The 11748-nt window shown below is 41.5% G+C and overlaps 1 protein-coding gene across 1 annotated transcript; it reads left to right on the top strand.

The window, feature by feature from the left end:
* The first annotated feature begins 10701 nt into the window (after positions 1-10701).
* Positions 10702-11451, top strand: LOC146643773 (general transcription factor II-I repeat domain-containing protein 2A-like). The gene has a single exon (XM_085395396.1). The coding sequence runs from the start codon at positions 10702-10704 to the stop codon at positions 11449-11451; it is 750 nt and encodes a 249-aa protein (XP_085251522.1).
* The last annotated feature ends 297 nt before the right edge of the window (positions 11452-11748 follow it).

Raw genomic sequence — 11748 nt, 5'->3', positions numbered from 1 at the left:
GCGCAAGAGGAGGGATAGTGGACGTTGAAGATGGAGCTGTGAGGCAGGAGGAAGATCACAGAGAAGATCCACCTTTTCCTTTAACAGTAGTAAGTATAAAGTGTTACACAGAAATTTAGCAAGCATTTTTAAAACTGTTATTTCCACTTTATTTTGTATTTAACAAAACCAAACCACAGTTTTACCTGTTCAAGCCTCTTAAATCACTAAAATTAAACAGCCACAGTTTTCTATTCATGCCACGGAAAATAAATAAATGAATGAGCAAAGAAATAAATAATATTTACAACCGCTGATCTCGGCCTTATGTCGCAAACGACAGACATGTTGCATTTTACACCGTTTTTGTCACATCTTCTGCCATCTATTTGATTTTGAAACCTTTGCATGCGCTTCATGAAGCTCTGCGTTGGCTTTCTGGTTGTGGATGTTGCCATATTTCCATATAAAAGCAGGTTTTAATTTGGCCTTACAGTGCATTGCTGTGCCTCAGTTTTACATACTGAGACCCCACTGTGACAGTAATGACTAGGCAGCGGGCTAAAATACTGAGCGCTGCCTCAGACAGGTGGACACTACCGATAAGGAGATTTCCCAGCAGCCTCAGCAGGTGGTTGTAAATGTTCTGTACACCCTGATTGTTAGATCATGTGACCCGGGTCAGATATGTGATTCCTACCTGAATGCGTGCAGTCCGACTCGGTTGACGAGAAGCATCCACTAAATTGTAATAAGAAAAAAAGAAATTAATAACACAGTTCTTTGTAAACTTCTTTCACATATTAAACATGTCCCAAATATTCAGAGAGAATCCAGTCAGTCAATGAAAAAAAAAATGTAAATAGGGAAAAAAAGGTGCATCAATTTCCATTAAGCTGGAAAGTGTTTTAAGGTAATCTACACCTTTATGAGTTTAGATTTGCAGATATGCATATGAGAAAAACTGCTTATAAGATGTAAGCTTGATTTGAGGAGTGTAGAAGCTGCTCAGTTTATATATATATATATATGTACGATGTGGCGTACAACACTAGAGGCCAACTCCAAGCCCATAGCACAAGTCACCATCAAGTGCGGGATCTACCAAGGAGATGCTCTGTCCCCACTGCTGTTCTGCATAGGCCTGAACCCCCTCAGTGAGATCATTAACAAGACTGGCTACGGATACCGACTACGGAACGGAGCAGTTGTCAGCCACCTCCTGTACATGGATGACATCAAGCTGTATGCCAAGAGTGAACGAGACATCGATTCACTGATCCACACTACCAGGCTATACAGCAATGACATTGGAATGTGGTTCGGACTGGAGAAGTGTAGTCGGATGGTAACAAAGAGAGGGAAGGTAGTCAGAACTGAGGGGATTGAACTACCAGAAGGCAACATTGCAGACATAGAGGACAGTTACAAGTACTTGGGGATCCCACAGGCGAATGGGAACCATGAAGAGGCCGCTAGAAAAGCTGCAACCACCAAGTACCTGCAGAGGGTCAGGCAAGTCCTGAGGAGTCAGCTGAATGGTAAGAACAAGATCCGGGCCATCAACACATACGCCCTGCCCGTGATCAGGTACCCTGCTGGGGTAATAGGCTGGCCAAAGGAGGAGATAGAAGCCACTGACATAAAGACAAGAAAGCTCCTTACCATGCATGGAGGGTTTCACCCCAAATCCAGCACCCTGAGGCTGTACGCTAAGCGGAAGGAAGGGGGCCGGGGACTGGTGAGTGTCAGCACCACAGTCCAGGATGAGACAACGAACATCCAAGAATACATTAGGAAGATGGCCCCAACTGACCGAGTGCTCAGTGAATACCTCAGGCAGCAGAAACCCAAGAAAGAGGAGGGAGACGAGGAACCATCATGGAAGGACAGGCCCCTGCACGGTATGTACCACCGGCAGATAGAGGAGGTGGCTGATATCCAGAAATCCTACCAGTGGCTGGACAAAGCTGGACTGAAAGACAGCACAGAGGCACTAATCATGGCAGCACAAGAACAAGCTCTGAGCACAAGATCCATAGAGGCTGGGGTCTATCACACCAGGCAAGACCCCAGGTGCAGGCTGTGTAAAGATGCCCCAGAGACAATCCAGCACATAACAGCAGGGTGCAAGATGCTAGCAGGCAAGGCATACATGGAACGCCATAACCAAGTGGCCGGCATAGTGTACAGGAACATCTGTGCCGAGTATAACCTAGAAGTCCCGAGGTCAAAATGGGAGATGCCCCCAAGGGTGGTGGAGAATGACCGAGCTAAGATCCTGTGGGACTTCCAGATACAGACGGACAAAATGGTGGTGGCTAACCAACCGGACATAGTGGTGGTAGACAAACAGAAGAAGATGGCCGTAGTGATCGATGTAGCGGTTCCGAATGACAGCAATATCAGGAAGAAGGAACACGAGAAGCTGGAGAAATACCAAGGGCTCAGAGAAGAGCTCGAGAGGATGTGGAGGGTGAAGGTAACGGTGGTCCCCGTGGTAATCGGAGCACTAGGTGCGGTGACTCCCAAGCTAGGCGAGTGGCTCCAGCAGATCCCGGGAACAACATCGGAGATCTCTGTCCAGAAGATACTGCGCAGGACCCTCAAGCTCCCAGGCCTCTGGTAGAGGACCCGAGCTTGAAGGATAAACCGCCCGCAGGGGCGTGCTGGGTGTTTTTTTTTTTTTATAAAAATTATTATTTTTTTATTTTTTTTAAAGTGAAGCGTAATAGCTAAACCAAAAGAAATCAATGAAGCAGTTAATATCTCAGCCTAGCATAAGAAAGTTGTGATGCATCAATGCAAAGGATGGCAGGACACACCAAGAAGAAAGCTGTGTTGAGGCTGGCTGCTTTCTTTGTGCCTCCCAAGTTGGTATCTTACAGGATAATACAGAGGAGACTCAGTAATGACCCTGGTATTGGAGGTAAATCCACTACAGAATGACTTCAAACAAAGAAAATCTGCCTTTCAGTGTGGCCCAGTCAGAGCTAAGCACTTTAACCCAATAATGATGCTGTGCAGTGACCTCAAGATGTAGCCGTTTCCCCTGGAAGTCCTAAAATTATGGCTAAGCTCGAGCAGTTTGGTAAAGGAGGGTCTAAATCGGAGGGTTGGTTTTTTTTTTGCCACATAAGCTTTTAAATAAATACATATTACTATAATTTTTGGCTTGTTATTAGCTTAATTCTGTTGTGTTTCTTTCTTCATGACACTGACAAAGATTAGGTCATATGTTATGACCGTTTCATGCAGGAATCCTGGTGATTTTAAGTGGTTTGTTTACATCAGGAGGTTTTTACAGGAGTATGAACTTTAAGTTTACAGTGTTCTTAATCAACAAGGAAATCCTCAACTGTCTGCAAACACAAGACCTCAAATACAGTGAAATACAAGTTATTTGGGCCATGATATGAAGCTATTCTATATGTAGTAAAGACAGCGTGTGACAGGCCAGGTAGAGACACACAGGACAGAAGAAGGCATATCCATCAGATTAACACACAGTAATGTCTTCCTGGTCTGGCTCCCAGCATCAGTGATTTATCAATGCAAAGCTAATAGCATCAATATGAATCTAACTAAAAATCAATATTTCATTATCTAATTGTTAGTGGGAATGAAGAAGGATGATTGCAGGAGATGGCGTTTGAGAGCATCTGGAGTTCACAGAGACATCTGGAGGACAAACTCGAGCAGTAACTGCACACTTAGTTATGACACACTTCCAAAGGGTAGGGGGTGAAAAAAAATGAATGTATGTGCCTTTAATGTAGTAAAATACTAACAACAAACAGGGAAAAATCCAATGATTTGTTGCAAAATGCTACCGCAAGGTTAAAACAGAGTCACCACCTTACATTTCATCAAACAGATCCCCGCCTCATCCCCACACATACACCCACAAGCTGCAGTCTGAACCATCCATTAAAAATACTGAAATCAAACCAACACAATCATCTCGGACCTCCTACATCCATCACTCCTGGCAAATGGGGGTGTGCTGGCAAAAGTCAATATGATGCAATTTGGTAACAAAGATGCATAAAATGAATCAGCTTAATCCTTTCAGTCACTCTGACACAAGGACGTCACATCTTTAAGACCACTGTTTCACTAACCTCATTAATTGCTTAAAATTGTTTCTGCTTGTTTCCACTAATCAGGTTCGATTTGCATCTGGAATACAAAGTGAGCACTGCAGTTACCATCTCAGAGGGTAAAGAGCATCCCAGCACCTTTAACTTACGATTACTGGAAAAACACTTTTTCACATTGTCACCTAATTTCATAAAAAAAATAAAAATAAAAATAAAGAAAGACCCAAACATCTACAGACACAAAATATAAATAGCTATTCTAGAACTGTTTGGAGGGTACACGCATGCATAGGAGGTGCCCACTATAAGGGCACCCCCTATGCATGCACGCAGAACGCCTCAGAGTGTACACAAATGTCTCGGACCCTCGCATATTTGCCACTGGAGAAAGTAGACCACTGGCATAAGGCTGTCAGTTCCAGACCCCCAACACAGAGCAGTACCTCCTTACATGGTCCTGTTTTACTTTGAAAAAATAAACCTAATTCTTATGTGGTCCGGTGTACAAGCCTTTGTCAGGGAGTTTAGTGTTTAACTCTCTGTACATATACATTAATACACATTTTCGTGTTGTGTGATGGGGAATCATTTGTAAGCAGGTACGTCATCTGTTGTTTTGCAGATCTTTAAACGATTCTCTTAAACGAAAAACATCCCTGAGTTTCTGGTTTTTGCCCTCCAGCTTCTCTTTTCATTTTTATTTCTCTGTGTCAACACGGGAAAAATAAAGAGAAACATTATCTAACCTGTGGCAGCGCTTTTGGGTTTTACCCATCAGAGCTACAGTCATTCGTCTGCAAGCATTTAGCTGCAGAGAAAGCGCGGCTAAAGATGAAACCCGGCAATGTATTTATTCTAAAGACGGGAACGAAAAAGAATCTGAGAAAAGGAAACAAATATGCATTTTTCTCTTCACCCTGTCCACAACCATGTCGTAAATGTAAGTGGTGCATTCGTGTGCCGTGAAACTGCTTTGGAAATTAATTCCATCGTGTTCTTGAACCGCAGTGCCATGTAATCCAGCATCTCGCAGTACATTTATGAATGTGCTTTCTTCAGCAGTAAGTGCAAAAGTATGAGGGTAAGATGCACTTTAAAGTCAGGGCCAAAAGAAAATTAAGGCAGAGTTGAGTGTTATGTGAGATACTGAAAGAAAGGAAGATTTCACATCTTTGCCCACACATACCAGAGATACAAATAAATAAATAGGACTTTAGGTTTGTGACAATATGTTGTTATTTTAGGGGAAAATGTCTGTAAGCTTCTTTTCATATTTTGCATAAAGAGCTAGGTTTAATAGCAGGACTTAGTGGTGGGCATATCGATCCAAATTATCGACAGTATCAATAACAATGCTGGTATTGGTATCGATTCAATCCCCGCTCGATAGCATCCACCCGAACATGCACAACATAGTACACATAAAAAATGTCTGGATTTTTTTTTTGTGTGTTGACTGTCACATCCACTTTATTTATAGCATACAGCACATTTAAACAACAGAAGCAGACCCAAAATGCTTTAGATAAAGGCATAGTTACATTCCAGCTCTCCTGTTTGAAAATGCATGAGAAGCTGACACGTGTGTTTTGTTGTGTTGACTAAGAAATTTGGAAAGAAAAAAAAATCACAGTGAGTTAGTGGTCATCAAAAAGTAGACAGAATTTGGCAAATTGATGATGATAAATAATGACACACTGCTATCCCCTACATAAGCTGCCTTTATGAGTTAAAGGTATCGGTACTGGTATTGTATTGTATTTACAGTATTTACAAATTTGCAGTATTGCACAGCATTAGCAGAAATACCAGAAAATTAAAAAGGTCATGATTCAGAGCGCGCACACAAACTTTCACTGGTCACATCCTTTAATGTTTCAGAACAGCAGACTATGGATTTCTCATACAACTTGGATGTGAAGATATTGTCAGGCTTTCTTTGGTTTTTCTCTTTTATGGATACTATTTACTACATCTGAGGTTTCTTTTTGAAAATGCCTAGTAAAGCTGCTCTGCCATCTCTGTCACCTCAAGAAATCCTGGAACAGTGCTGCATTGGCTGTGCATCATTTGGCCCCTTAAAGGAACAGTAGGAGGAGCAATAGCATCTGTCGCCAAATAAAGAGTAACCTGACTGTGTTATGAATATGAGAGCTGCATTATGCAAGACCTTGAAGATATCACAGCCATATACTGCAGTTGTTAAAAAGACCGAGAGGATATTATCTCCACGGTGCCAAAATAAATCTCTGAGCTAAAGGTATTATTTGTTATGTCAAAGAGCTCGCCGTGCGGCGACACTTGTTAATGCTTTGTAATTTATGAAATGGTTATTTACAGGCTTTGAATCTGTAGAGCAGAGTGAAAAGAGGGGTTTTGGTTTAATTGCTGTGGAGCGGAGTACATGACAAGGCCCAGGAACTGGAAAGAAGCCAGACCCCTCCACTGTCGGGCACTAATAACACATCACGATGACAGAGATGCGCCTCCTCACTACCTTGCTGTATCGATCTCCCATCTTGCTGTTAATAGTCCTGTTAAACACCAGCTCTCGGCTCTTTACTGTGTCCAAGCCCACTTAACAATGAAATTCCCCTTCTCCTTTTAAAATTCCTCAAAGGCAGAGAAACATCTGGGGGGCAGAACTGTTGGATTAGATGCAGAAAAACCTCCTTTTTATTTTTATTTTTAAATTAATCTGCATGATACAGATCAAGGAATAGAGCTGATGTGTCAATCAAACAGTTAAGACGCTGACCATAGTACTCAGAACTGAAAGGCAAATAGGCAGCACAACAGTGGATTGACAATGTCAGGTCGTGAAATGGTTGGTTGCTCATCCACTTTAATCCAGACTGAACATTAGACTGAAAACTATATATCTTAATGCCTTTACTGACTCTCTGACACCTAATTTAAATTTCTTGATTTCTTCATTTGGTTACTTGAGACTGACTCCAGAAGTCCACATTTTTGCACAGCACTGTGCTTTGTTGGCGATAGCTCCCTTTTTAAATATTAAATCTGACACGTGGCTCTGAAACATGCCCAGGCTTGTCTTGTTGTTGTTCACAGGGGGGAAGGAAAAACAAACAAACAAACAAAAAAAACATAAACACATGGCGTTGCTATAGCAATGTGATATTGCACTTTTATATCACATAAAAAATTTATATTGTGGACAATATGATACGACAGAGCCCTACAGACCACGGTGACAGTCGTTAAGATGCTCTTCTAGGTCTGTTGTGCTACCATTTATGCGTTCATCTGCTAGTGAGGGGAGGGGTCGAATGTCTGCAGTGACACTGAAGTTTTGTGCCAAGAGGAGGCAAAATAGCACACTGTTTTATTATTGCAAGTAGGTCTCTCATCAGATTTTAGACTCTTGTCATCAATTTTAGTTTTTTGACAATGCTAATATTCACTCTTTAAATTTTATTAAAGCTTAACATTCTGCATTAATAGAGGTTTAGCTGCTAGCTGTCTTCTATGCCTCCCTTTGGTTAATTTGACTGACCTAACTGGACCGTTTTATGAGGTGCTGGTGCCTTTTGGAGCGTTTCTAATGCAACAAAGTAACTCAAGATTGCATTGACAACCTGTTCGAGGAATTTGTGCATCCCCTTTACTTTGTGAAAACTACTAATACTCTACCTCCAACAAACCAAGGTGATGATGGTCATGGGTTCAAAAGCAGACATTTCATTTTCCAAACAGCATTAACTCTTTATTTAGCACCATCTGGCATGTTTTGTCTGAGCTTACAGTTGCCTCCTTGTTATAAATATTCAGAAAAAAAGAGGAAGTAATGGACCCTGATACTGTGCCAAGTGGAGCTTTAAATAAGTATCGCTACAGTTCTCTTATGGTAGGATTAAAAAAAGAAAAATCATCCAGGCAAGAATCTCTAATGTATGGTAAACGAACATGTTTAAGCAGTAAACAATGCATTAGGTAATTGCAGATGTGGGAAGAGATGGAGGAGTGAGTCAAGGCAAACAATTGCTCCCCATGTAGAGCAGACGTCCAGAGGGAGCCCGAGTCTTTAGTCAAGGACTTGTGTTTTATTAGTTGAATGATATAAAACATGACAAAATGCCTACTCAAAGACTATCAAAGATTTTCCACCCTTCCCTTGGGGACCATGTATATAGGGCAAGAGCTCCACGCATCTCTTTCAGTTTGCCTCTCTCGCTCACGTGTAGGCATCTTCGGAAACGCACAAAAAAACCTCTCCCGTCGACAACCAACATTCGCATTTGTAACAACGCGTGTGAGAAAACAACATTTTACAAAAGCTCATTCAGCAGGAGTCTGTCTAGTTTGTGGAAATGAGCTTTTTTGTAATATTACCTTAAAATTCTGTCCTTTTAAATGCAGTTATAATAATAACTCCCTTTAATCTCACGTTAACTAAACTATGCAAATAGCTCAGATCGTAATTCAAACTCAGTCACGATGGTGCCAACCACCAAAGAAGAGGTAAAAGCAATTTGTCACAATTTGCCAACCCTTTGTCACAAACCCACATTAGACAAAAAAAAGGGAAAAAAGAAAAGAAAAACACAGTCTGCTCGTGTCTGCGGTGAACATGCTGAGATAAGAAAGACAAAAACTGATACAGTGAGCATACGTGTGTTTGAACTTTGAAACTTTCTTGATGGTTTGTTCTCTCTCCTGCTGTAGCACAACTCCAGTTTAGCAGAAGAAACAACATTTGAGTAACTAAACAGGAGCATAAGTGCGGTGTTTGTTGTTTTTGATTTCACTGATGCCTCAGGAAGGAATTTCTAGCTTTGGTGGTGAAGCTTTGAAGAAGAGTTTTCTTAAAGGTGTGCAATGTTTTTCTTGTCTCCAAACAGCATTTGATTTTTATTTATCCTGCTAATGTCACGTATCCAAGACACACACACAAAATTTACCGCACACACTCACAGACATAGTTAGACATCAGAGAAATATTACGTTTACTGGGCCAGGCTGTGGGATTATAAATGTTCGTATATTCATATAAAACAGATGGAAAAGTCGACTAAAACTGCTCTTTGGTGTATGTGTTTATCCTTTCATAGCCGTCAATATCTCAAAAAAACCTGGTACACCGATTTTAATGGTGATCACGAACAGAGACATCCTTGGTTTGAGTGTGGTCTCATTTCTCTGCTGTCAGTTGTGGAATAAAAGGAAATGCCCAAGAGAATTAAAAATGCTGTGTATACCAGCTGGATTATAATATTCAGATTTATTTAGTCGTCCGGGCTGATTTTAATTATATAATTTTCCTCAGAGGATGAGCATCTAGCAAGCATTCCACTGACCACAACCAAGTGACTCATCTTTACTTAATGAAAACTCATTAAGTAAATTCTGATTTAAGATCATTTTCTGATTGACTGGACCGAATCAGGAGCTTTTTAGAAATGGAGCTAGTGAAGAGTTTGCGAAACGCATTAACACCCATCACATATATCAGAAGGCCGGGTATATTAGCCAATATTAGCTATTTATCGATATCTGAAATTAAAAACGGGCTGATAAATGGAAACTTTTAAGAAGTAGAGATGGGAGGATCGCCCTTCAACCATGATATGAGTGTTGATGCTGCATCGTTTGTCTACAAGAAGCCAGTTAGGAACTTGGAGTGGCACAAACACAGCAATCAGCTGACCCAAGCAGAGTTGGGACTCGCGACATTAAAACCAGATATTTTTAAACTGTACTGCAATATTATGCTTATAACGACCCACACCCACACTAACAAACTATAGGGCAAATGGTCTTTGGTCGGTTAAATTCAGTTTGTTAAGTGTTAGTTGTGTGCGTTTCCTGTTTGCCATGATGGTACAGCTTAGTTTGTGACAAACTTGACTTTACTTCTGATACAGACCTAGTTTTGCCAGAGCCACAGTCAGTCATTTAGGTGTACGTAGCCACTGCGATGTGTCGATTATGAAGCCTTTAACTTTGAGTTTTTACTCTTGCCATCTTAGAACCTTTTCCGACCGAAATATTTTGTTTAGTGTGACTTTAAACAAGTGATTGAGCCTGTAAAGCAGGGGTGGCCAACCCGCGGCTCTCGAGCCGCATGCGGCTCTTTGCCTGGTTTCATGCGGCTCTTACGTTCATATCAAAGTTTGTGTTTTGATTTTTTTTATGTTGTTGTTTTAAAATGTGCGCGTTCGCTTCGCTTGAGTTCAATACGGTATTTTCATCAAATGCGCATGTGTGTGAGATGAAAATACCGCAAAGTTTCCCAGTAGGAGCAAGTTCGCCCTTAAAATGGCAGGAAAAAAATGCACAGCAAAAAGAAAATATGAAGATGAACACAGGACGTTTTTAACAGAGTGGGAGAGTTTATATTTTTTTGTTGAACGCAATGGTAAGCCATTCTGCCTTATATGTCAGACGTCATTAGCGCATTTCAAAGCTTCAAATCTTCAGCGCCACTTCAGCTCACTCCATGCTAACATCGACCAGGAATTTCCAAAAGGGACTGAACTTCGCAAGTACGAGTTGGCCACTTTGAAAAGTCAGGCAGAAAAGCAGATACAGTTTTTCCAAAAATTTACGAAGCGGTCAGAGCTTCTTTGAGCTTTTGGATGCCGTGAAACTGTTTATGGAAAAGAAGGACAAGGACTATCCCGAGCTCTCGGACCTCAAGTGGATTATGGATCTGGCCTTTTTGGTCGACATGCTGTGTCACTTGGACAGACTGAACCTGACCCTGCAGGGTAAGTTAAAAATGCTGCCTGACCTGGTGCAAAGTGTGTTTGCGTTTGTCAACAAACTGAAGCTGTTCAAGACACATATTCAAAAGGGAGATTTAACGCATTTTCCCACTCTGCTAAAAGCCAGCGGGCAAGTCGCCAGTGCTGCCCTGAGTAAGCAAAGAGCCAGATATGCAACGCTGATTGAAAACTTGCACGAAAGCTTCGTGACCCGGTTCCATGATCTACAATTGAAAAGGCCACAGATTACGTTCCTCGTCGACCCATTTAATGCAGAGACCGGCTGTTTGAAAGTCCCGCTAGTCACAGATGAAGCTGCGGCTGAGTTGGAGATGATCGATCTTTGTGAAGAGGACCAATTGAAACCTGCTTTAAGGGAAGGGACCATTGAGTTCTGGAAAAGTGTGCCAATGGAAAAATACCCCAATGTCAAACGGGCTGCGCTTAAGATACTGTCAATGTTTGGGTCAACATACGTCTGCGAGTCTGTGTTTTCTACCCTAAAACATGTGAAATCAAAGCATCGATCTGTTCTGACTGACACACATGTGAAAGAATTGCTTCGAGTGACAACAACGGAATACAAGCCAGATTTAAAGAGGATTGTTCAAGGCAAGGAATGCCAGAAGTCCCACTAAACAACATGCATTATAAAAGTAAATGCTATTGTAGATTATTATATTTTTGTTTGTGGACTTGGTTGAACTGAGAGTTTGTGTGTGTGAGACAGTGCACACAATGTTCATTGTTGAAAATGACTGGCCTGTGGTTTTAGTACTGTAGGAGTCCATTTCTGTCATTAACATGTTGGTGTGTGACATTTACAATAAATCTGGCTGAGCAGAGATGTGTGTATTTTGTGTGTGTGTGTGTGTGTGTGTGTGTGTGTGTGTGTGTGTGTGTGTGTGTGTGTGTGTGTGTGTGAGAGAGAGAGA

The sequence above is a fragment of the Rhamphochromis longiceps genome, linkage group LG22 (genome assembly GCF_057381845.1).
Source record: "Rhamphochromis longiceps isolate RC_006_pf linkage group LG22, R_longiceps_female_GT1.1, whole genome shotgun sequence".
In the NCBI taxonomy this organism is placed as follows: domain Eukaryota; kingdom Metazoa; phylum Chordata; class Actinopteri; order Cichliformes; family Cichlidae; genus Rhamphochromis; species Rhamphochromis longiceps.
This window is presented reverse-complemented; position numbering and strand designations above follow the sequence as displayed.